This window comes from Nuphar pumila, chromosome 12, assembly GCF_984573655.1.
Source record: "Nuphar pumila chromosome 12, dmNupPumi1.hap1.1, whole genome shotgun sequence".
Lineage (NCBI taxonomy): Eukaryota > Viridiplantae > Streptophyta > Magnoliopsida > Nymphaeales > Nymphaeaceae > Nuphar > Nuphar pumila.
In genome coordinates, this window is record NC_143260.1 from 829883 (window position 1) to 856786 (window position 26904).

At 39.1% G+C, this 26904-nt stretch overlaps 1 protein-coding gene across 2 annotated transcripts; it reads right to left on the bottom strand.

The window, feature by feature from the left end:
* Nucleotides 1-4594: 4594 nt before the first annotated feature.
* On the bottom strand, nucleotides 4595-26735 carry LOC149819573 (putative complex I intermediate-associated protein 30). Of its 2 annotated transcripts, XM_089982500.1 has the most exons (7): nucleotides 26568-26735; nucleotides 26336-26449; nucleotides 23403-23453; nucleotides 6666-6757; nucleotides 5618-5698; nucleotides 5385-5483; nucleotides 4595-5105 (listed from the first exon to the last, which is right to left on the bottom strand). In XM_089982500.1, the coding sequence occupies exons 1-7, from the start codon at nucleotides 26617-26619 to the stop codon at nucleotides 4920-4922; spliced, it is 675 nt and encodes a 224-aa protein (XP_089838626.1). In that variant the 5' UTR covers nucleotides 26620-26735; the 3' UTR covers nucleotides 4595-4919. The 2 variants fall into 2 exon arrangements, with proteins under 2 accessions (XP_089838626.1, XP_089838627.1); XM_089982501.1 differs by lacking the exon at nucleotides 5618-5698.
* Nucleotides 26736-26904: the final 169 nt, after the last annotated feature.

Consider the following 26904-nt stretch of genomic DNA (forward strand, 5'->3'; position numbering starts at 1 on the left):
GACACTTAACTGTGTATGACAGGTTTGGCCCTATAATCATCAACGAGTTAAACTTTGGCATAAGCATTACATTCTAGCTACGCAAAAACTTTATACCTAAAATCATCTTAAAATCGTATAGGAGCACCATAGAGAAGTTGGCCTTATCGGCCCAACTCCCAATTTGGATAACCACATCCCTTGCTTCACCAAGAATGGGCTTGGCCTCAGAGTTCACCGTTTTGATGGTCCTCTGTTTTGGTCTCGGCTTCAAGCCCAACCGCTCTGCCTCTATCCGCGAGACAAAATTATGTGTGGCCCTAGAGTCTACCATTGCTGAAGTAGACTTTACATTCATAATGATTTCTAAATATATGAGTTCCTTACTGACCTGCATGTTTTCAGTTGTGCAACTTCTAACTGTATTAAACGATTGCATGACCCCCATCCTTAGTTGCATGGTCTAAGTATCACTGCATTCTGCCTGCGTCGCATGGGATTGCCCATCGTCCTTTACAAAGTGTTTCAGACACTGCCTGACGATATGCCTATCGCCACAAAACCAGCAAGTAACAATTGCTCCCTTGTTACTGTTGTTATACTTTTTGAAGTTCTGTTTCTTATAAAATTGGTGGGATGTCGACGCCTCACATTTGTTGTTGCGTTGCTCATCCTTCTTATCTCTGTGGTCAGACTTCTTCCTGACCTTGGTTGATGGGGTGAAGGGCTTGCACTGAGTGTTAGCTAAGCGCACGACCGTCACATATACATCTTCCAAAATAATGGGGTTGCTCATTTCTACTTCGGACTGTGCTCATAGCTGAAGTCCTACAATGAACCAATTGAGCTTATCCTCATCTAGCATGTTAGGCACCTCAAGCATAAACTTCTGGAATGTTCTGACAAAGTCTTGAAATGAACCAGTATGTTTAAGATCTAACACCATCTTGTAAGCCTGTCTTTGCGCATTCCTCGGCATGAAGTAGTTGAGCAGTTCTATTTTGAAGTCGTCAAATATATCTATCACGCATTGACCCCTCTCCATGTCATTGCGCTTTTGCCTCCACTAAGTGATGACATCTCCATCCAGTAGAGTTGCTTTAGCCTTAATCCTGAGATCTTCAACCATCATGTTCTGAATAACCAAGTAGTCTTATACTTTGAACAAGAAGTTCTCAATGGCCTTGATGTCGCGAGAACCATTGAACTTTGCTGGTTTTGGCACATTAATCCTTGATGGCCTCTCACCATTTTTTCCATTTAGGGTCACTGTCTGCTGCAATGTGTGGTTCTTCAATTGAAGCCCCCTTACTTCAGTCTGCAAGTCGGCCACAGTTGTCGTCAACGAAGCGACCTGTTCTATTAGTAAGATCACATATTCTTGCAGGCTCGCTACCACATCATTCAGTCTACCGAATAATTCAACTGCACATGAAATTGCTTCTTCGTGCAAAGTCACATCTTCCACCAGCTTATTGACAGTTGCAGTCATCTGCTCTTGGCCCCGAGGTGAACCCATCTCCTCAGCTTCGGCAACTGTCTTGCCTTTGGTGTTACGCAAGTTTTGATAGGGCGCCACGATGTCTTGCTCATAAATCGTAGTCTGTCAGTGCGTCTGTCGACACCAACTCCGGAGTCCCTTTCCTAGCTTGATAATGGGCTTTGATACCACTTGTCACGGGCCTATTTTCTTCAATAAGCCAGCGCGCGCGATGATCCTTCTTTACTGTCGCAAGCCTTCTTATCGCTCGCTTGCCAGTCTCGAAAGCTTGTAATCAGAGTACAAGAGAGCAAAAGAGAATAGAGGGAGAAAAATTACAATCACAACGAAGGTAAACAAAAGAAAGCTCAACGCATTTGATTAATTCACAATTTAGCCTGTAGTCCTCTTACAGTTCAAGTATACGACCTGCCCTTTCAGAGTATTGATTAACCTGAACTGGACAGCTTACATCGGACTTAACGAAAGCAAAACAGACTCTAGACACAACTTTACAATGTAAGTCACAAGGGAAACAACTTGAATGCAATGCAATTATGCAAGGACAGTAGCTTCGGCGGCTCACTCTTGTCGTGCCCCCCACTTACTCCATACAAACAGCAACCATGTAAAAGGCCTGCAACATGGCATCTCACGTGTCTAACGAGACATCTTTTAGGTGTCCCTCAGTGTTCTGCCGCTCTCATTCTGAAGTAGTGGTATCCAGAACGTCTGAGAGAAGAACTTTAAAAAAAAGGGTGTATTCCCACTCGGCTTATTGAGGACAACTCTGCGGCCAGCCATCAGTGTCCAAAACAGGACTGTTTTACACAATCCTGTCTGCATAATCAAACAACTTCTGCGGGACTGTGTTGGAGGTTGGCACAATGTCTAGCCATGGATCAAACTTAAACAAGGGACAAGGTCGGTGGGTCCCATATTAGGCATTGAGCCTCATGTCACTGAGACCACCAGCCCAGGTCCGTCCCTGTTCTTCATTTGAAAAGATCCGTGCCACCGGAGGACTTGGATAGGTTGAATTGGGATGTTGGGTAGATCTCTCACAAGGATACAATCCAGCCGTTCTTTTCTCAGTGAGACTGCATAATACATACACCCTCAGGCCAGCCCCCCACCTCACACAGCCTGCTCACTCCCACTCCCCATGAAGGATCTCAACCATCTAATGAAGTGCTTTTCCTCACCACCATCCTCATTGTAAATATGTGCGCTCGTCATCTCGCCGGATTGGATTTAGACTCAGCATCCACTAATCAGATTTGGTAAAGAAAATCATATCTAATTAATAGTAGAGTTTTGATTGGGTGGATTGGGTATGCAGATTTGCATCCCAATCCAACAGATTATCCCAAGTATTGCCTTTTTCTCATCCAAAATCCAAATCCAAATCCAATTATTGTCACCCAAAAAAACGTCCATCAATCTCAGCAAAATCTAAGATTAGTGAACCTTCACTAGATATAAGAGTCGACCCCAATTTCTTTTTCCTTCATTTGTTAATTTATTTTACATAAACAACATCAACCAAAAAAGTCGCCGCTTGAACAATGACATGCTTGCTCTAAACCAAGTTTCAGTTTTCCTCAACTTTTTTCTGTTTTTCTGTAAAAACTGTAAATAGTCATATACAGAAGGTTTACATTCAGCCCAGATGAGCTGGGGCCTTGTTTGATATTAAATAATATTAACAGCTAGCAGTGCATTAGCAACCATGTTTTGTGTCTAATCTCAAACTCCTCTTGGTAATAACTGAAAAGAGTCTTGGGAATCCTCAAGGAAATCTCTCTGCAAATGCTGTTGTACTTATGTTTATAGCAAGACCTTTTTTTTCATATCATGTTCAGGTTACCCATGTGAAACTTAGCTCCGGGGACATATTTGCGCTTAATATTCGAGTGGTTGGGCAGGCACCGCAATGAAAGCTGAATCTCAATGTTATATAATAAAAAATGTGGTTGATGGACATTACTGTTCATAATATATATATATATATATATATATATGTTAAATACTATGGAGTGATGGGCAATCGATGTACATAACCTACCCGATGGAGTGATGGGCAAAACTTGCAATACTTGGTGCATTCCATATATGTTAAAAAAGCACAACTGACGGATCAAACACCCCTTAATTAATAACTTGCAAGGTGTTTATTCTCGTGTACTCACCAGTCACCACGCCTTAACAGCAGCAGACTTCTCATTCAACACTTAGAATGAACTCAATGACCTTCAATAATAATGCAAAGAGTCGTGAGTCCACCTTCTGGGCATTGTGCTTGGTAGAACAGCCTGATCAACTCAATTCCAATCTAAGAAAACTATAACCTACACTGTTCACATTTTGCTTTTCCCTACTTTTATCTTGCTAAGAATTTTCTTCATTTCTGGTTTCGGTTGAATGTGAGTGCCTTATCTCTTCATCTTTGCCCTTCTTTTTCCTTTTTGCTTTTCAGATTCTGTCACCCGCAATGGGTATGTGACGCTTTTGCATTGCCGGATAAATCATTGGACCTATGGGCCTTCTGCTCATGACATAGCCCTGCCCTTCATTGTTTTATTAGTTTACTTAGGATTTTTACTTTTCTTCTAGCCTTGGTTTCAACTTTCAAGAGGTTCTTCAGTTTCGGGGAAGGAGCAGTCATGATTGTCTGAGTTCTGGTCTAGCAATAGGTTCATGAAAGGCCACATCAAATCCACTCACACCCAACAGCACCCAAGGCCACATTGAGAGAATATATGGCCCTTTTCCTGTCTGGGGCTCGGAACGCTGTGTGCCCCTTAGAATGGACTGTATAGCAGGCACAACAGAGTTATGCATGCTTTGTAATCTGGCTATTGATGTCTTCATTTGGGAATTACCATCACTCACTAAAATAAATCAGTTTGACAAGATTGGTGTTTAATTTAAATTTTATATCCACGTTTAGTTTGTTCACTGGAGTACCTCTACTGTGCTCAAGGTGTTGACAGACCACCGCTGCATCCCAATACGAACTTTGAGGCAAGTCCACAAAGCCAGGCCTATAAGCAAACCATTTACGATATGCATACAATCAAGTCAAACATATCTACTATTATCAGGCACCAATCATTCATTATGTTAATGATATGATGCAAAAAGGAAATGCATATGAATTTTAAGACCTTATTTAAGATGATGACATGTTATCCAATGTGTGCATGAGGGAACATTAAACTTCTGCGTATTTTGAGACCCTGCATCCGTTCACTGCATCATATATCGATCAGTAGTCAAAACTTGAGAAATTATTATACAAATTACCCTTCCAGAATAGTCTTTCATGTCAATAATGCCACTAAGATATTTGAGAGGATAATACCAACATATGTAAATCAGATGGTTTACCAAGCTCTTGAAAGAGACGATCGCCAAATCAGATATTTCCAATAGGGTGGGCCACCATAGTAAGTTATCATGTTCTTAATGCCTTTATAAAATCAATTTCAAGTCTAAAATTCCCTGGCCCAGATTTGGTGCCGGGAACACCACCTTCAGCATTAACAGACAATGACATTCCGACAACACGAGCGGGATTCATTTCCAGCTTTGCATCTACAATGTTTCCACGCCACGTCGGTAAGTAGCTAGCAAGTGGAACCTGAAACAAATAAAAGCTAATGCAAACATCAGCCTAAAGAACACAAAGACCATCAACGATTCATTTTAAATCCAACAGATAACCCAACTTTTTACGAATATTTTCTCCGTTAAGCACCAACATATTTCATGATAACCTCCACACTATGTGAGATGCTTTGGCACAAGGCTTTCAGAGTAAGTGTCAGTTGGGCCTGACACTTTTTTCCTTTCCGAAACAGTTGGTTTATTCAGCCATTCACTACTTAGATACACAAAAATAATCATGCTCAGAACTTGCCTTTGCGATGTACCAATTGTCACTGGGTAGAACCACAAATGCTTGCCATGTATTATCCTCTAATTGACCAGGTGCATTAACCCAATTTTCTGTATATATCTAGCATTCACAAAAGTAACTAACTTACATACGTTAGGAGCTCATTGTTTGAAAAAAGAATGTCACTGAAAGCTGAGAAAATACACATATTTAAGCTTCTTTTCATGTAAAGCATCCAGTTAGGAAAGACATACAGTAGATATGTAGCATCGTCCATCTCCCTTCAGCCTAAAGGCCAAGGTGTCATATGGATCCAAGTCAATGAAGCCATCAAACTGCACAAAATATTTGCATATGAGCCATTCATAGAAAATGTTGGTAGTTGATATACAACGTTAAAAATAAAGTTGTGCAGACTGGCGTGTCATCCTCTTAATAATTATGCCCATGTCAAGAGAGAAGTTGAAATCAACAGAACGTACTGTCAGTAAGAGTTGAAAAAACTCTCTAATTTGACCAAGTACAGAACACCTTTAGGATAAAATGGTCAGATTGCAGAAGTGGTAAATTAGAACACTAAACTAGGCACCATAACTTGCTCCCAATTAAGTGAGATGTAAGAAGTGAATTTGTGCAATACATTGGTTTAGACTCTAGAGCATCGGACTCATAATGTCAGTCTACCCCTTCAAATGCTAAGCAGGTATCAATTTTGTACTTCAACCAGCATATTTGATGAACACCTTCTATGCCAATCTGGAATGCCAATGCAAGTACCTGACCAGCACATCACAAACTTGTCCAGTTTGAATAATATCCTTACATTACCTTGCTAAAGACCTAAAGTCATAACATATCAAGTCAAGCTTCCTTCCACATGAAAAGAATAGCATTTTCCTGTCCCAGGAATAAGAGAACTATCCCATTTACAGAGCGATCACTAGCCCCATATAAACAGCCTAGGTAAATGCATATATTAATAGGTAGTTATGTTAAAAAATGCAAGAATGTTCTTTCCCATGTTGAAAGCAGTAGAATCATGTATTTCACCCCATCCTGAAAGCGATCAAAATATTGTATGTAGTTTGTATGTCTGTGGTGCACACATGAAAATGTGCATGGCAGGTTTATATGTTCTCGTGGTGAAAGGGGATTGGGTGTTGGGAGGTGGACATGCTGCAGTGCTCTTTCATAAACAATACAGCTAAGATGTGAACGGTAATCACCATCTAAAATGACTGATTCAGCATAATCTCCAACAATCATAATGTACGACCAGTGAAATATGAAAGCATCACACACCTTCTTAGATCTCATCCCACAAAAACCACTTCGATTCATTCTCCATCTGGAACCGTCAGATACCTCTGAAGAAAGATGGCCAGAAAATATACCTTTTGAACAGACAAAAACTCACTGTCACAAATGCAAGTCTTCACTCCAAAATGATCTGCTTAGTTATCTAGAATGGAATTAAAGCTTTCCAAAATAACAACCTTTGAGTTCATTTTTATAGGAAGAAAGAAAAGAAAACAAAGTGATCATGCATAATTTATGCATATGAGATACACGTTTTTGTGCATGATTCATCGTGAAAATAGATTAAACACCCATATTTATCAACGTTTTCCAGGGAACTGATTAGTTTTCAAAAAAGAGGAAAAATCACACAAAATGGAGTTTACCTGAATGTTTTTAAGTATTTGATTTCTTTTAAGAGTCTTCGAAAATACCTTTTAGAAAATGTAGTTTTAGGATTTTTTGAAAACTTAAGTAGAGTTTTAGAAAATATCATTTTAACCTAATATTTTATTATAAATAGTATTATTCAAGGAGGAGCCGGCGTCTTCCCTTGGAAAAAATGCCAGCCCCTCTCTCTCCTCTCTCTTTTCTTTCCCTCTTTCTTCTCGGTTTACCACCGGTTCCTCCCTCGTTTCTTCTCTATTCCTTCTTAGATCTCATCCTTTCTTCGATCTTGTCTATCGCCGGCGTCCCTTCCTCGTCATCAGAGCATGCGTTTGACTGTGTGAACCACCACTTCTTTTTTCAACCCTTCCATCGAAAGCGGCTGGAGGTTTGCTTCTTCTCCCCAGTTTCTTTATTTGTCTTGCATTTAGTTTAGATTTGTTTTGTCTTATTGAATTCATAAAACCGTGTTTTAGCATTGCATATAGTGTAGGTTAATTTCTGCAATATAGTTGCATGTAGAATAACATAAATTTTAGTTCAAGCACATCGTATATTTAGTTTTTCTTTCATAGTGGATGTTGTTTTAATTTTAGATAGAACCTTGGGGATATAAGATTTGGTATACAGGAATAAATAGGAATAGGAATGGAGTAGGGATTGTTATGAGTCGTCAGTTTATAGATAATGTAGTTGAGGTCCGTAGGAAGGGTGATAGAATTTTACTTATTAAATTAGTATTAGGTACGGATATTATTAATATTATTAGTGTTTATGCACCTCAAGTAGGTTTAGATGATTCCATTAAGCATCAATTTTGGGAAGATTTAGATGGAGTAGTACAAGAGACATCTTATGGAGAAAAGCTTTTCATCGGCGGTGACCTTAATGGACATGTAGGCATTAGTAGGGATGGATTTGAGAATATCCATGGAGGCTATGGTATAGGAGAAAGAAATGAAAGTGGAGAAAGGATTTTAGATTTTTGTTTGTCCTATGATATGATCTTAGCAAACACCTGGTTTAGGAAGAGGGAGTCTCACCTAGTAACATTTAAAAGTGGGGTTAATACGAGTCAGATAGATTTTTTCCTACTTAGAAAGAGAGATAGGGGTTGTTGCATCGATTGTAAGGTTATACCAGGAGAAAGTGTAGCTACACAACATAGAGTCTTAATTTTAGATCTTAGAATTAGACAATGCCGCAAAAGGGATAGACATAGGATAGATCCTAGAATTAAGTGGTGGGCACTGAAAGGAGCTAAACAAGGAATGTTTGTAGAGCAGGTAGTTAAGGAAGTTGATTGGTGTCTCGAGGAGGATTCAGAATCAATGTGGAATAAGATAGCGGGTGGTATGAGAAAGGTAGCTAAGGAGGTATTGGGTGAGTCTAAAGGCGGTGCACCACTAGGTAAGGATACATCATGGTGGAATGAGGATGTCAAATTAGCTATTAAGGTTAAAAGAGAGTGTTATAGAAATCTAAGTAAGAGTCGTGATAATGAGAATTTGGAGAAGTATATGATAGCAAAGAAGGAAGCTAAAAAAGTTGTTCGAAACGCGAGGGCTAAGGTATATAAGGAGGTTTATGACAAGTTGGATACCAAAGAAGGCGAGAAGGATATTTATAAGCTTGCAAAGATGAGAGATAGGAAATCGAAGGATTTGGGTATGGTTAGATGTATCAAAGATGAAACGCAAAGGGTTTTAGTCAAAGATGAGGAGATTAAGGAGAGATGGAAAGATTATTTTGATAAGCTATTTAATGATAGTCATGCTCAAGATCTTGGAGACTTCTCCATTCCTTTTCATGAGATAAATCGTGACTTCATGCGCAAGATTCAAAAGAAAGAAATTGCAGAGGCTTTGAAGAAAATGAAATCAAGAAGGGCAGTTGGCCCAGATGGTATACCTATCGAGGCTTGGAAATGCTTGGGAGAGAAAGGTTTAGAATGGTTGACAAATCTTTTTAACTTGATTTGGCGAACAAATAAGATGCCTAATGAGTGGAGGAAGAGTACTTTGGTGCCTTTATATAAGAATAAGGGTGATATACAAGATTGCACAAACTATCGTGGTATAAAACTCATGAGTCATACTATGAAACTTTGGGAGAGGGTGATTGAGTCTAGGTTGAGGAAGGTTGTCATGATATCGGAGAATCAATTTGGTTTTATGCCTGGAAGATCAACTATGGAAGCTATACATCTTCTTAGACAACTTATTGAAAGATATAGAGAGAGGAACAAAGATTTGCATATGGTTTTTATTGATTTAGAGAAGGCATACGATAGAGTACCTAGGGACGTTCTCTGGTGGACAATGATGAAGAAAGGTGTTTCTCTCAAGTACATTAGTATAATTAAAGATATGTATGAAGGAGTAGTAACCAATGTCCGCACTTGTGGAGGGGTGTCAACCAATTTTCCGATAACGGTTGGGTTACATCAAGGATCTGCTTTAAGCCCTTTCCTATTTGCGATAGTGATGGATGAGCTTACGAGATCAATTCAAGAAAATGTACCGTGGTGTATGTTGTTTGCTGATGATATTGTTTTGATTGATGAGTCTAGAGCTGGGGTTAATGCTAAGTTAGAATTATGGAGACAGACATTGGAAGCTAGAGGTTTTAAGTTGAGTAAGAGTAAGACTGAATATATGGAATGTCGGTTTAGTAAGCAACGAAGTAGTGATGGGAGTGTAGTGAAGCTTGGTGAGCAAGATATACCGGTGAATGATTATTTCAAATATTTGGGATCCATCATTCAAAAATATGGAGAAATTGATGGAGATGTAAATCATAGGATAAAGGTTGGGTGGATGAAATGGAAAAGTGCAACTGAAGTGCTGTGCGATCGTAGAATGCCATTGCGGTTGAAGGGAAAGTTTTATAGGACGACTATTAGACCCGCTTTACTATATGGTACGGAATGTTGGGCTGCCAAGAGACATCATATTCAAAAAATGAGTGTAGCTGAGATGCGGATGCTTAGATGGATGTGTGGAAATACAATAAAAGATAAGATTCGGAACGAAGAGATACGTAAGAAGGTAGGTGTTGCACCCATTGAAAATAAGATGCGAGAGAATCGTTTACGGTGGTTTGGACATATTCGGCGAAGGCCTAATGATGCTCCAGTTAGAAGGTTGGAGAAATGGGAAAATATATTAATTAAAAGAGGTCGGGGTAGGCCTAGGAAGACTTGGATGGAGATGATAGGAAAGGATATGAATGCTTTGAACCTCACCGAGGACATGGCGTTGGATAGAAATGATTGGAGGAAAAGGATTCATGTGGAAGACCCAAAATGAATTTCTTTTTTGGTTCATATCGCTGACCCCAATTGTTTTGGGATGAAGGCGTAGTTGTTGTTGTTGTTTGTTGTAGAATACACGTTGCTGTGGTTTAATCTGCGTGAGAGCAGAATCAGATCTGTCATCGTTGACAGATCTGGTCGCTCATTTGATTGACGCGAAACCGGTCTGATCAGATTTTGATCACATCTGAATCGGTCCAGCAATCATTCTAACTCGGATTGTGCAAGTTCTGCAGACTTATGCGTAATGCAGATCAACGTGATTTTTGTAAATCACATCCTTCGTTACTTTCCCGATCGTCGTGCACTGCAGATCATGCACACTTGCATGATTTGCAGCATCTTCATGATCGAAAGATCAGATCTGATCTTTATCAATCTACTGATCGATATATTGAAGAAATAAATTTTTGACAGATCTAACGTTAAAATCGACTTGATCAGATTCATTCAATAACGCTGATCTGCGTGATTCTTGAATTACGCACACCAGCGGGGATTTCAGATCACACGTTCTAGTCTGTCCTGTCGATTTGCATGATTAAGACTTGCAGTCGTTGATCAAGATTCCGATCAGATCTGTCGACTCAGGTTTGCAGAAACCAGCGCAAGCACACTGTGTAAATTATTTTTTTTATGCTGGATATTTTTTAGCAAATCGATATTGGAACACAGGCTGCTGTATCACGTTCCATAGTGAGCCTTAGATCACGGTCGTTATTTGATAACGCCGACTGGGCATCTCACGCAAATCATGCACGAACGTGATTGTGTGTTTCAGGCTATCAGCATCAATCACGTTGTCCAGTGTGATCGACGTTGATCCCTTTTTTTTAGATTGCAGCACGCGTGTTTTATTTTATTTAGTTTATATTAGATTTTATTTTTTTATATAGTTTCATCAGTTTAATATTTCATTGTCGTTAGATTAGATTTTCATGCATCTTTATGTAATTAGAGAGTTAGATTGATTTAACGTCTTGTGTAGTTAGATTGCTAAGTTAATATTTCATATTTAATTAGTTAGATTGTTTAATCTTTCTTGAAGTTAGTTAGTTAGATATATTTTAGTTTTCATAATGTTTTACTAAATTTTTTTATTTTAGTAACTAACCTTCATTATTTTAGAAATCGTGATTTTGTGTTTTCTTTTGGTTTTGTGTTTGTTTCTTGTGTTTTGCAGGTGAATCTCCATGTACGAAAGAAAAGAAACTAGACCGCAAAGGAATAACCCTACAATTTTTATTTTTATTTATGTTGTTTTTTTAGGGCCACAGTCCATGTGAGTTGTAATAATTTAATTTTTGCTCGAACCTTTGTAATAGGGTAGAACGCTTGATTTATTTCTTTTCTCAAGGCAATAAAGCTTATCTTTGTGTGGGATACAAAAGCTTTTAAATGTGTTCCCTGTGTTCGACCAAAACTTCATCGCTAGTGTGAACCAGAATTTTAAGATTTTATGCACGGTTTGCATAAACGGTTTTTATTGAAAATTACCTTTTAAAAATACTTTCACGAAAAGTTACACCAAATTTTTTGCGCCGTTGTTCGGAAACGGCGATTTAAAAACTCAGTACTCACTTTATTGTCATTTTCGCATTTATCTAAGATTGCTAGTTTGCTTTTGCACTTTATTTAGGATTGTTTAGTTTACTTTTCTGTTGATATTTAGAATTGTCTAGTTTGCTTTTGTTATTTATTTAGGATTACTAGAACCACGCTAAATGCAAAACATAGAGCCCGCTTATTTTTCCTTTAGGACCCACCTATTAGGGTACCCTCCTAGATGACTATGCATATAGTTTGCTTTGAAGCTCTATATCTGCATTGAGTGGTGGTTGTTTATTTTCAATTTTGTTTTATTTTTGCCTGCTTTTGTGGTGTGGTTTGATCGTGATTGCGCGATAGGATAGTTAGAAAACCAACCCTTAGGACGGTTGCTACACCAGTCTCTACCCAAGGTGTATGCAAAGGCGACGCTTGCTTGACCCCGAGCTCATTGAACTTGTAGAGGACCCAGAGTCCATCATTAGGCGAGCCCGCAGATCCAGCCCCATGGCTGAGGATCAACAAATTACTTGTTCTCTAAGGGAGTATTTCATTCCTAATGAATATACTCTCATCTCCTGCATCGCGAGACCTGATGTAGAAGCAAATTAGTTTGAAATTAAGGCCAGTGTCATATAGATGCTACCTTCTTTTTACGGCCTTAGTAATGAGGATTCCTACCGTCATCTCGATGAGTTTTTAGAGATTTGCTCTACTGTCTGGATCAATAATTTTGGAGATGACTCATTGAGGTTGACTCTTTTCTCGTTCTCCCTTAAAGATAAAGTCAAGCACTGGCTGAAGTCTTTGGATACTATCCAAATTATCACTTGGGACAAAATACAAAAGGAATTTCTGAAGAAATATTTTTCAATTGGTAAGACGAACCAATTTCGTAAGGCTATCATCAGTTTTACGCAAATTGAGGGAGAACAATTCCATGAAACTTGGGAGAGGATGAAAGATCTCCGAAAGTTTTCCACCACCAGGTGCCCCGTTGGCAACTGATGCAGTATTTCTATGACGGGCCGACTGAGAAAAATCGTCAGATGGTTGATGTTGCTTGTGGGGGCACTTTCATGCTTAAGAGTGAGGACGAAGCGTAGGCCGTATTCGAGACCCTGAGCAAAAATTCTATGCATCATGTTTCGGCCTCTCGAGCTTAAAGGGCAACACCTGCCCCGATTGGAGCGAAGAAGGCTGGCATGTACGAGATAGTGACACACCTTGAGTTGCAAAACAAGGTCGACCTACTGACCTAGAAATTAGATCAGTTGTTGTCGAATCTCTCACCAGCCATGCAGGTGTGCGCGCTGTATGTTAGCCCAGCACACCATGTCTTTGATTGTCCTGCGACGCCACAGTATCCTGAATTTGTACAAGAGTAAGTTCAGGTGGCGCAAGGTTTTGCCAAGCCCGCGCCCAACCCATTTTCCAACACTTATAACCCGAGTTGGCGAAACCATCCCAACTTCTCGTGGAGAAATTCACAACAACCCCCTATCCGTTCCCCAAATCAACCCAGACCAGGTGGCTACCAGTCGAGCTATCAGATACCCCGCTTTCCTCAAGCTCAGCCCTCATTTAGTCAGCCTCAGTCCCAAGAACCTACATTCAGCCAAACTTTTGAGGATAAAATGCTTCAGGTCTTTTCGGACATCAAGGCAAACTTGAATTCCCATACCCAGTCTATTGCGAAGTTGAAAACTCAGATATGACAGTTTGCCGAAGCATTAAGCAGACGAAGCGAGGGGACATTGCCTAGCCAACCCATGGTCAACCCTAGGAGTAAGGAACTCATTCATGGCTTGCACATGACTGATGCACACCAAGACCAGGCCCAAGCGATTACTACCCTCAGGAGCAAGAAGGAGTTCCATGGAACCAAGGAGACTGCAGCAGAAAGTGAGAGACAAATTGATGAGCAGTCAGTCCCTTCAGATTCACCACAGGAAAGTGGGAGGGTTTCACCACCTGGGCCTTCCAGATCATACCTACCTAAGGCTCCCTTTCCTGAAGCTTTAGAAAAGCCGAAGTCGTTTGGCAAGCAAAGGGTGAAGATGCAGGAGATGCTTGAGATTTTCAAGCATGTTTAGATTAACTTCCCCTTGTTGGATATCATACAGCAAGTCCCTGCATATGCAAAGTTCTTGAAAGAGCTTTATATGCAGAAAAGAAAGTTGTGGTCCAATGTGTTAAAGAAGATTTATCTGACGGAACAGGTTAGTGCGATGTTACAACACCAAACTGCTCTCAAGCTCAAGGACTCAGGGGCTCCGATTATCTAGTGCGTTATAGGAGACATCACTGTGGAGTGTGTCTTGCTCGACCTTGGCGCAAGTGTGAATATCTTGTTGGGTTTCTTTTACGATGCATTCGGGCTAAAGGAGATGAAACCTACACTAATGACCCTGTAGTTGGCAGACAGATCAATCAAGGTCTCGTGAGGGATTCTTGAAAATGTTCTGGTCAAGGTGGAGGATTTCTATTTCTCTGTTGACTTCATCATTTTGGATATAGAGGATTTCCCACGAGGGAGTTGATGAGATTAAGCAGACGCCCATTATCTTGGGTCGACCCTTCTTAGCTATTGTCAATGTGTGCATTAACTGCCGCATAGGAGCGATGGATGTATAATTCGACAATAAAAAGATGTGGTTGGACATTTTCAACGCAGCGATGGGCCCTGCAAGCGAGGATGCATGTTTCCAAGTCGACTTAGTTCAAGACCTGGTAGAAGCAGAGCCAGTATGGACGTTGAGTGATCCACCTCAGGAAGAGAATGATGAGTCACTTGAGGGAGATAGTTTTGGATTGATTGATAGAGTGTCATGAGAGTTGTAGTGGACCTGGCATTTTGAGCCCCTCACAGATTTGGCAGAGAAACCCACTAAACCTTCAATTGAGAACCCGCCTAAACTTGAGCTAAAGCATCTCCCTACTTCGCTCAAGTATGCTTTATTAGGAAATGATCAGACCCTACCAATCATCATTTTAGCAGACCTGACTGGCACTCAAGGGTGCCAGCTTCTCCAAGTCTTGTATGATCGGTTGGTCTGTGGCGGATCTCAAAAGGATAGACCCTTCCTTTTGTATGCATCAGATCATAGAAGAGAGTGTTAAACCCTCAAGAGAAATGCAAAGGAGGTTGAATCCCCACATGAAGGAGGTGGTGAAAAAGGAGGTAGTCAAGTGGTTGGATGTAAGGATCATCTACTCATCTCCGATAGTCAGTGGGTGAGCCCAACCCAGGTTGTCCCCAAGAAATCTGAGTTCACCGTTACTATTAATGAGAGAGGAGAGAGTGTCCCCACGAGGATTACCACAAGGTCGCGAGTGTGTTTCAATTATCGAAAATTGAACAACGCAACGCAAAAAGATCATTTCTCGCTGCCATTCATTAACCAGATACTAGAGCGCCTCGCAGGCCAACACTATTTTTGTTTCCTGAATGGCTATTCAGGATATAATCAAGTGGTCGTTCACCCCGAAGACCAAGAGAAAACTACTTTCACTTGTCCTTATAGAACCTTCACATTCAGGAGAATATTGTTCGGGCTTTATAATGCGCCAACAACATTTCAGACGTGCATGATGGTTATTTTCTCCCACATGGTGGATGACGTCCTTGAGATTTTCATGAATGATTTTTCAGTGTATGGTTCTTCATTTAATGATTCTTCAGAAGTTAGCGAGAGTGCTTAACCGGTGTATGGAGACAAATCTTGTGATTAGCTGGGAGAAGAGTCATTTCATGGTTCAGTAGGGGATTGTTCTGCGACACATTGTGTCCGAAAAAGGAATTGAGGTCGATAAAACCAAAGTGGAGTCCATAGCAAAACTCTCTCCACCGACCTTAGTACGACAAGTGCGTTCATTTTTAGGGCATGCAGGTTTCTATAGGCGGTTCATCAAGGATTTCAGCAAAATTTCAAGACTGCTCTGTAACCTGATTTCCAAGGATCAGTTGTTTAATTTTGATGATGTTTGTCTGAAGGCATTTTTATCTCTTAAGGAGGCCCTGATCACCACTCTTATTCTGCGATCTCCCGAGTGGTCAGTGCCCTTTGAAATCATGTGTGACGCGTTTGATTATGCAGTTGGAACAATTCTGGAACAGAAGATCGAACGAAATCTTATGTTATTTATTACGTTAGCAGGATCATTTCTGATGCTTAAATGAATTGCGCTACTACTAAAAAGGAATTGCTAGCTGTAGTTTTCGCATTCGAAAAATTCCGTTCATACTTGTTAGGCTCCAAGGTTATAGTTTACTCCGATCATGCCGCCCTACGGTATTTGATAAGTAAAAAGGATACCAAACCACAACTAATCTGTTGGATCCTTCTGCTACAAGAATTTGATCTCGAGATTCAAGACAAGAGCGGATGCAAGAATCTTGTAGCAGATCATCTATCCAGACTGATCGTGGAGTCATCCACTGATCAAGGACAGATTGACGATTCATTTTCGGATGAGGAGCTTCTGCATGTTAAGCGTAAACATCATTAATTATTTGATGACTTGCGCATTGAAACAAAATCGAAAAAGATTGATTTATGGCTCAGGTGAAACATTACTTCTGAGAAGATCCTGAGTTATTCAAGCCATGTCCAGACCAAATGATTAGAAGGTACATTCCCGATAAGGAGTTCACGTATGTCCTGACTTTTTATCATTCCTTGGCCTGTGGAGACCACTTTTCTAGTCAGAAGACCACTGCAAAGGTCCTCCAATCTGGGTTTTGGTGGCCGACACTACATAAAGATTCACATGAGTTCTACAAGAGATGCTTGCGTTGTCAGCAAACTGGGAATATTTCTAGGCGCAATATAATGCCCCTTCTTCCTATTCTTATTGTTGAGATCTTTGATGTATGGAGCATCGATTTTATAGGTTCCTTCTCGCCTTCATTTGAAAATATTTATATTTTGGTGGCGGTAGATTATTTGTCCAAGTGGGTTGAGGTCGTGGCCACCCAAACCAATAATTATAAAGAGGTGCTTAGATTCATTAAGCATAATATCTTTAGCAAGTTTGGCGTTCCGAGAGATATTGTTAGCGATGGAGGCAAATATTTCAAGAATGTACACATTGCTTCCTTAGAAAGTATTCGATGCATCATCGAATTGTTGCACCATACCATCCGCAGACCAGTAGCCACGTCGAGATCTCAAAAAGGGAGATCAAACAGATTCTTGAAAAGACAGTCAGGCCAGACCGAAAAGATTGGTCTCAGCGCCTGAACGATGCATTGTGGGCATACATGACTGCTTTCAAGACTCTGATTGGTATGTCTCCTTACCGATTGGTTTTTAGGAAACCATGTAATCTCCCTATTGAATTGAATTGAAACGCAGGGCCTATTGGGCGATAAAGAAATTTAATTTTGGCATGGCCCAAGATGGCATAGAAAGGAAGCTTCAATTGAGTGAGCTCAAGGAGTTGCGAAACGACACATACGAGAGTGTCAAAATCTATAAAGCTCGGACTAAGCATTTTTATGACAGACATATTTTGAGGAAGCAGTTTGAGCCTGGTTAGAAAGTTTGGCTCTTCAATTCGCGACTCTAATTATTTCCAGGAAAACTGAAGTCGAGATGGGATGGCTCGTTCATAGTCAAGGAAGTATTTATGCATGGCGCAGTTGATATTATGGACCCAGGGACGGGCAAGAACTTCAAGGCCAATGGGAAAAGGTTGAAGCCCTGCATTTCGAATGTCGCTACCAGTCAGGACATCGAGGTCATTGACCTCGTGGATGTGTAAGGAAGTGCATAGTGTATATTGTGTACCATTAGCATTTAATTTTCGTTCATTTGTAGTTTTCGTTCCTTCGTAGTTTTCGTAGTCTTATGCATATTTCTTTCTTTTCGGTTTGTGTGCATGAATGATAGATCATGTATGCATTTTACTTTTCAGAATTGTTTATGAGTTGTTAAGTAATAAGATGGATTGGAATCTCTTCAGGAGAAAGTACAATGTGCAGTAACAGGTAAGGTTTCATAGTGCATATCAGGTGACATCTATCCATTCCCTTGTATGTCTTTTGTTTCTTAGTGTGCATTCATTTAGTTGCATTCAAGCATAGGGGAGTGTCACTGAGGACAGTGTCATTCAAGCATGAGGAGGGTATAGTTTGCACCCAATTTTTTTTCTGTCCATGTAATTACTCTGATAAAAACTCATAAAAATTAGGCTTTTAAGAAATAAGTTTGAGCTTATATGAATGTGTTATATGATCCAACATTTTAGAGAATTTTTAAGCCCCACGAGAAAAAACTTTTTCTAACACTAATATAAAAAATGCGGTCATTTATGTGGATTTCAAAGAAATGATGGTAGATGAATGTTAGAGTTTATTTTGAACCACAAGTATGAATATGCACAGCTTTATTTTTTAAAAACTAAGCAATTGAACAACATAAAAAATAAGAGCTTAAAAAGAAAAAAAGCATATGTTTAGTTGTTTGATGTCTTCATATTCCCTAATAGCTGGGCTCAGACACAAGTTGAAGTGTTTGATTCCTATGTTGAAAAGAACAATGAAGGAAATCACTTATTTGTCTAAGTCAATATATGTAGCCTATTTGGTTCGAGCAAGTAGAGCCTGAGGGGTGTTTACACTTGGTGCCCTAAAGACATTTGGTTTGAGAGCCGTCAGCCCGAAAGCTCGTTACATGGACTTTATAGAGAGCTTAAGAGATGTTGATATTGCACGTGACAAGAAGGAAGTTATACATAGAACTATAAAATTAGAAGGTCTAGTGACTCGAGCAATTAAGTCTGAGGGATACTTGATATATGGTGCCCTAAGGTCGTCTGGCATGGGAGTCACTGACCCAAAGCTTGTTACACGGGTCATGAACACTTGAAAATTTGATATAGTGCTCAACTGAAAGAAAAAAAGAGTGTGAAAATTTGAAAATTGAAAAAGAAAAAGAAAGAAAAGCAAGAACATAATAACAAAGTTCACTGCTTTGAAATAACTATGAAAAACTGTGCAGAAAACATATAAGTGAGGATAAATAAGCAATGGCGTGAGTGAACTTGATTTTCTAAGAATAAAGCATAAATAATTGTGATTTTTAGAAAAGTAAAGGAAAAATTCTTTCTCTATGGTGGCGTGTGAAATCTCTAAATACGTTGCAAAAATATAATGACATGGAATATTTGTTTAGACGAACTTCTTAATTGTCTAATGCTTCTTGAATTTGAATCTTGATGTACACATGACAGAGATGTTTATGGGTAGCATCAGTGCAAACCCTCGCAAGACCTTACTCATCCATTGGGGTAACCCGGGGGTTTAAAGGGCTTATTGCATATGCTAAATGCAACTGTGATTCCTACGAAAGAGAGTTAGGTTGATTTGCATGTTCTGTACTTTTTTTTTGCTAAGGGTCAGTTTGCTCGAGAACTAGCAAATGATAAGCATGGGGGAATTCGATCATGCATATTAGATACACGTTTTTGTGCATGATTCATTGCGAAAATGGATTAAACACCCATATTTATCAATGTTTTCCAGAGCACTGATTAGTTTTCAAAAAAGAGAAAAATCGCACAAAATGGAGTTTACCTGAATGTTTTTAAGTATTTGATTTCTTTTAGGAGTCTTCTTTTGAAAATACTTTTTAAAAATTGTAGTTTTAGAAATTTTTGAAAACTTAAGTAGAGTTTTAGAAAATATCGTTTTAACCTAATATTTTATTATAAATAATATTATTCAAGGAGGAGCCGACGTATTCCCTTGGGAAAAATGCCAACCCCTCTCTCTCCTCTCACTTCTCTTTTCCTCTCTCCTCTCGCTCTACCGCCGGTTCCTCCCCGTTTCTTCTCTATTCCTTCTTAGATCTCATCCTTTCTTCGATCATGTCTATCATCGGCGTCCCTTCCTCGTCATCGGAGCGTGCGTTTGATTGCGAGAACGACCACTTCTTTTCTCAACCCTTCCATCGGAAGCAGCTGCGAGGTTTGCTCCTTCTCCCCCATTTCTTTATTTGTCTTGCATTTAGTTTAGATTTGTTTTGTCTTATCGAATTCATAAAATCGTGTTTTAGCATTTCATATAGTGTAGGTTAATTTCTGCAGTATAGTTGCATGTAGAATAGCATAAATTTTAGTTCAAGCATCGTATATTTAGTTTTTCCTAAATAGTGTATGATGTTTTAATTTTTTTTTTTTTAGAATACATGTTGCTGTGGTTTAATCTGCGTGATGATAGATCTGGTCGCTCATTTGATTGACGCGAAACCAGTCTAATTAAATTTCGATCACGCCTGAATCGGACCAACAGTCATTCTAACTCGGATTGTGCAAGTTATGCAAACCTGTGTGTAACGCAGATCAGCGTGATTTTTGTAAATCACATCCTTCGTTGCTTTCTTGATCGTCGTGCACTGCAGATCATGCACACTTGCGTGATTTGCAGCGTCTTCGTGATCGAAAGATCAGATGATTCAGATCTGATCTTTATCAATCTGCTGATCGATACATTGAAGAAATAAATTTTGACAGATCTAACATTAAAATAGACTTGATCATATTCATTCAATAACGCTGATCTGCGTGATTCTTGAATTACGCACACCAGCAGGGATTGCAGATCACATGTTCTAGTCTGTTCTGTCGATTTGCATGATCAAGACTTGCAGTCGTTGATCAAGATTTCGATCAGAATGGTCGACTCGGGTTTGCAGAAACCAGCGCAAGCACACTGTGCAAATTATTTTTTTTATGCTGGATATTTTTTAGCAAATCGATATTGGAACACAGGCTGCTGTATCACGTTCCATAGTGAGCCTTAGATCACGGTCGTTATTTGATAACGCCGACTGGGCGTCTCACGCAAATCATGCACGAACGTGATTGTGTGTTTCAGGCTATCAGCATCAATCACGTTGTCCAGTGTGATCGACGTTGATCCCTTTTTTTTAGATTGCAGCACGTGTTTTATTTTATTTAGTTTATATTAGATTTTATTTTTTTATATAGTTTCATCAGTTTAATATTTCCTTGTCGTTAGATTAGATTTTCATGCTTCTTTATGTAATTAGAGAGTTAGATTGATTTAACGACTTGTGTAGTTAGTTTGCTAAGTTAATATTTCATATTTAATTAGTTAGATTGTTTAATCTTTCTTGAAGTTAGTTAGTTACATATATTTTAGTTTTCATAGTGTTTTACTAAAAAAAAATTATTTTGGTAACTAACCTTCATTATTTTAGAAATCGTGTTCATGCGTTTTCTTGTGGTTTGTGTTTGTTTCTTGTGTTTTGCAGGTGAATCTCCGTGTACGAAAGAAAAGAAGCTAGACCACGAAGGAAAAGAGCCCTGCAATTTTATTTTTCTTTATGTTATTTTTTTAAGGTCACAGGCCATTTGAGTTGTAATAATTTAATTTCTGCTTGAACCTTTGTAATGGGGTAGAACATTTGATTTGTTTTTTTTTCTCAAGGCAATAAAGCTTATCTTTGTGTGGGGTATAAAAGTTTTTAACCATGTTACATGTGTTCGACCCGGACTTCACCGCTAGTGTGAACCGAAATTTTAAGATTTGTTGCACGGTTTGCATAAACGACTTTTATTGAAAAATACTTTTTAAAAATACTTTCATGAAAAGTTGCATCTAGTGATGGTAGTGGGCGGGGGCGGGGGACAAGGTCTCCATCCCCGCCCCGTTTCAAAATCCGAACCTCCATCCCCACCTCCATCCCCGCACGGGGATGAATTTTAACCTCCACCCCCGTTTCATGTCCTCCATCCCCGGTTCAAACGGGGGTGAGGCGGGGCGGGCCCCCGTTTCCCCTTAGTTTATAGTCATCCCTTAAAGGATTGGAGACAGGGCGGGGTGGGGCTAGGCTGGGATTGGGACGGGGACGGGGTGGGGCGGGGAAAAGCGTAAGTCCATCCCCGCCTCCATCCCCGCATGGGGATAGATTTTAACCTTCATCCCCGCCTCCATTCCCGTTTCATGCCCTTCATCCCCGGTCCAAATGGGGCGAGGCGGGGCTGAGCCCCGTTGTCCCCCTGTCCACTGCCATCCCTAGTTGCATCACAAAGGAACCTGGTAAGAAGTAAGAACATTTCAAATTAAAGTAATTTTGAGTGAAGAAGCTCCATCTATAAGACTAATAGCATTCAGGACACCAAATTCAAATCCTTTTCCCTACCGAAAGGAACAAAATTAAACAGTTGAAATTAACTGGTAACAGAATTATTTAGAGATTAGAGATATTCATAACAGTTATGTGGAATGTGATGAGAGAACATAACCAGACTAACCAGTTAACTTAGGTTTGTATGACAAAGGAAAAGATTAGCTTGAATCATAAAAAATGCTGGCTCAATCACATTGTTAGTGTGTGAATGACAATAGTTTGCTCCTCAATACGAGCCTTGCTCTCCATTCACAAGCATTTCATTCAAAATTGAATTACTTAACCAAGAAGCAGCCAAGCATAAATAAATGTCAATATTCAGAAAATATAAACCAAGAGTTTTTCTTGGAGAATTTAAAACTAAATGGTTTTCTTCATTTCTTGTGAAAGTTTCAGGGAAAATCATTTAAAAATAAATAGTATAAATTTGCATAAATTCATTTTACCAATTTTTAAAACTTACTAAGACATTTTGACCTTTTCTGTTTCTGGAAAAACTTCAAGAACATCATAAATTGAAAACATCATGACATATTGTGACTATATGCAATTGCAATGAGAGAAAGAGAGAGAGACTTTTGTTAATCTAACTATTGTCTAACAGTTCATAACATGCTTGTTCAATGTATTGAAGTTGGTATCTTCACTCATCAATGTTGTTAAACATAATCACCTCTAAGCAGGAAGCATGCACTGAGGCAGTCTGCCAAGGCGTAGCATGTACTGAGACACGTGCCTCACACATTTGAAGCACATGCCTCAGCCTCAGAGCCATGCCTCCTTAGGGGGCTTGCACCTCATGCATCTTAGGTAAGTGTGTTAAAATGTATGCAATACGGTCACATTTGTGACAGTTGAGGAGCTCCCAACAGCTCTATGGAGCTCTCCTTTGTAGTATAAAAAAGGGACCTTGTCCCCTCTCATTTGTATTGAGTTTTAGAGCATCTCTTCAATAAAATACATTATTTATTTTATGCTCTCTTGTGCTATTGTGCTTAAGCACCTTGTGACTATGTATTTTGCCCATTAGTGGCCTTGTGACTTTATGTATCTTTCCCATTAGTGGCCTTGTTATTGTGTGTTTAGAGATATCTCTTGTGATCTCTCATTGCATTACAAAGTGGAGTGTTAAAGAAAAAAACCTTCAACAAAGTTCAAGTTAAAAAGAAAATTTAAAACAGAGGTGATACTTGAATCAATTTTACAGTCTCAGTTACTCTTGACTGCTATTTTTGTCAGTTTTTGGTATTGTCATTAACATGAGCTTCCTTGAAATCCATGATATTCAGTAGAATTTGGTAAGAGACAGGATTCATGAAAGCATACCACTTAGTCCACTTTCAGCATCTTTGACCTCTAATGAGGCTGATGATAAACCTGATAAATAATACCAAAATCAATAAGCAATATCAGATTTTTTTTCTTTTTTCAATCAAGAATTTTATCAGAACATTTGTATTTGATATAGAAGGCAATGCTTCAACTCGGAATAGATTCAAAGTTTGTCTAAACTTGAATAAAAAGTTCAAAGGCTCCAGCAATCTAAATTATAAAAGTTGCACTAGCTTGTGTTCCTTAACTTATGTAAAAAAAACTGGCCGCAAGAAAGGTTGCTGCCACATGTAAAAGTTGGCTTGACTTTTAGATTCTACGTGTACACATATATACATGCATACATATACAAAGTACAAACTGTCAGGCCCTTGTTTCACTAAGTTGCATCAGTTTAATATTATTCATTTTCATTCAGTTGCATGTCATCAGCAATGAACTTTTGAGGAAAAGAGAGGTAATGCAAACATATGCATAGCTGATTGGACCATAAATTGGCACAGGATTGCCACTTCAATAAAAATGCTTTGCAACATAAACGATTTGCTGGCTTTTTTCTATTAAGCTAACTTTGTAATCAATATAGAGGGGATTCTCTCCAGTTATCTGGTTGGTATAAGCTATGTCACACAGACACTTCACTTAGGCCTAGGTTGCTTTTCATTGCAATCTTTCTTTGATTCGGTTTCCTCCTCTGCCTACTTTACTGCACATTCTTCTGTTAAAAAATCAACGAAAAATGTCCATGTTACATCTCTAATCTTCTTTCATCAAGACCCTTGGCCATAGACATGAAATCTTTGGCGCATCAAACGTGAACAAGATCTCTGGTAGATTTTTTATTTTTGCAATCTTGCAAATAGCTTAGCTTGCCAACAACATAATCTAGCATATATTGTAAGCTCCATATCTAGCCTCACTTTTCCTATCCTGTTTCCCCCCTTTCTAGATTCATATCTCTCATTAGAGATGTAAACGGTTTGGATTCAGGTTGGATGTAGCCAATACCATTGGATTCAGTTCTGGACAGTGAGAAGGTCATACCAAATATTGTTTTATACATGTAAACAGATTCAGAAATCCGTCGAATCCGAATATTCTTCGGATTCGATAGCAAAAAATTAAAACCATGCAATTATAATCTGATATGGTTTTGGCTTACAAAATACAACTAAACGGAGTTGGATATCGGATAACATCCAATCCATAGACATCCCTATCTCTCATGATTTGTTCCACACATTGTTTTCTAACATTTCTCAGAAGTATCCATGTTACCATCAGTGAACTTCAGATTCTTTTCACTCTATCAATGCATAATTGTTTATTAAAGTTCCCAAACATTTGGACCTCATTTAATACAGTTTGTCATTTGTGCACATAGTTCATTTGGATCTACATTCCAGATCCCCTCACAACATATAAAGCTAACACCATCTGTGTCGGATGCATCATAAGTATCTGCAGCTATGGCCTTCCAACTCTTCTAGCTTATTACATTAATCTTGATAGAAAATGGTTAGTTCATGAGATGTACCCTCCATACTTAAAATATTAGCAAATGTTAATGCATCTTCTTAAAGTCTGTGGTAGCTATCATAAATCACAGAAATCGGCAAACAGTTTTACCAATCCCAACTTTCCTAGGCCACACCTTTCTGTATTCTTTTTGTGTGCTTCTAGCCTTTCCATGCATTTGTAAGTCACTATGTATGCTTTCTTGACTAAGTATATCTCATGCTAATTTATCTAACTTGTGCTAAAATTCTTCTTCGGGTCTCCCAGCTAAGTTTGCTACAGGTACATGGACTCTATGGAATTTAAAATTTCTTTGTCTAAAACAGGAACTTTCATAACCCTAGCAACTAAACCCAAATTCTAGGATTTCATTTCGTAAATCTACATCAACCACATTTGACAGGCCCATTTTTCAAATAACACTTCTCTAGCTATCAATTTTTAATCCTCTTTCCAATATCACTAGCTTTTCCATCTCCATGTTGTCAATCACAAGCAAACTAGATCACCGATTCTTCTGCTCAGTGTGTGTCCACAATGTATCATTTCCTATAAATGTGTCTAGTTTCCAAGATTTCATGTACAAATCATGACCAGCTGTTTTCTCACAATAAGCGGGGACTGGTGATGCCTACCCCTTGTAGGGAATGCTGTAGCATGATAGCATCAACCATTTCTAGTTTTTGATACTTAAATAGTACTTCAGGGTTATAAGCACCGCCTTGTTTCTTTTCACCAGGTTTTCATCTCATGCAACGACATCAAAAGTTTAGATCAGTAGTTCCAAAAGCTAGTGGGAATTTTTAATCAGTTTAAATGTATGATATCATTTACCATGTGCACCATGCTTCATGTATCATTCAAGACATAACAAGTTAACAATGCACAAGCGCAGAATGGTAGAAACGGAAAAACCTATCTAAATCTAAGAAAACCAAGTAAAAGTGAAAACGGAGTGTAGAAAAACTTCAAAGGATCACAAGATTCACGGGAAGGCATGGCTTCTTCTATCCTATGCAGATAATTGATTGATGAGTTCAACATGTGAAATTAGGATTTAATGAAATAGCCCACTACCAACTACGTGTGTCTAAAAAAACACCAAAAAAAAAAAACGCCCAACATCACCTTGCTGGCGACCCTGCTTGCTGATACAGCAATGATGGTCAGGAGAGTAAGGGGGAGGGGGGAGAAGAGAAGGCCATCAGAATTCATGTGAAGTTCACAACACAGGTTAAGCGAAAAAGAAGAAAGCACATACATCACAAACAACAAGCCTAAGCGTTCACTTGAGGAAAGCACCCACAAAGAAATCAGAAGGGCTTCTACACGGCTCGTCTACCACATCAAGCAACAATAGAGAAACCAGTTTATACAAAATCTAGAGAACCAGAAATAACAACACATACCGCCGTACTCAGAATCGGAATACAGATGCCACCTTTTCAAATCCTCCTTTGAACTGAAACTAAACACGCACATCTCTTGTGGCGGCATCAAATCTTCCAGATTCCACGTTAGCGCTGCAATTAAAACAAAAAAAACGGAAATATGAAATGAAAATCAATCTTCTCTTTTTAGTGCTTTCAATTGACGAATTGTAGAGATCGCTGATTGTTGTTCTAGAATCCAACAGAATACCTCTCTTAGTAGCGTTTAGGGAAGCGTTCCACAAAGCTCTGATCCTCGACATCTTCTTCGGCTCATGCGCTATGCATCTCAAAAAAACAATATATATCGCAGCTAAGAACCCTCACCGAGTGACCAACGACCAAACTGGGTCTATCTTCTTAACGATGAACTAACGAGATGCTGTCAAACTGTTGAAAATGGATGAAGCTGTTTCTGTTAGGGTTTTTTTAGAGGAAGGACGGGACTGGGATCAGGTCATGTGCCATATGACGGCAATCATCATATATCGATCCTAACCGTTGAAACAAAAGCTAAGATCGTGTCCATATGTAAGAAATTTATACGT

Excerpts from the sequence above, each read along its gene's own strand:
- LOC149819573 (XM_089982500.1), bottom strand. The coding sequence starts at position 26,619 with ATGTCGAGGATCAGAGCTTTGTGGAACGCTTCCCTAAACGCTACTAAG. Across the intron at positions 5,699-6,665 it reads GTGGGATGAGATCTAAGAAG|TTTGATGGCTTCATTGACTT; the intron begins GTGTGTGATGCT and ends TATTTTGTGCAG. Across the intron at positions 5,106-5,384 it reads ACAATTGGTACATCGCAAAG|GTTCCACTTGCTAGCTACTT; the intron begins GCAAGTTCTGAG and ends TATTTGTTTCAG.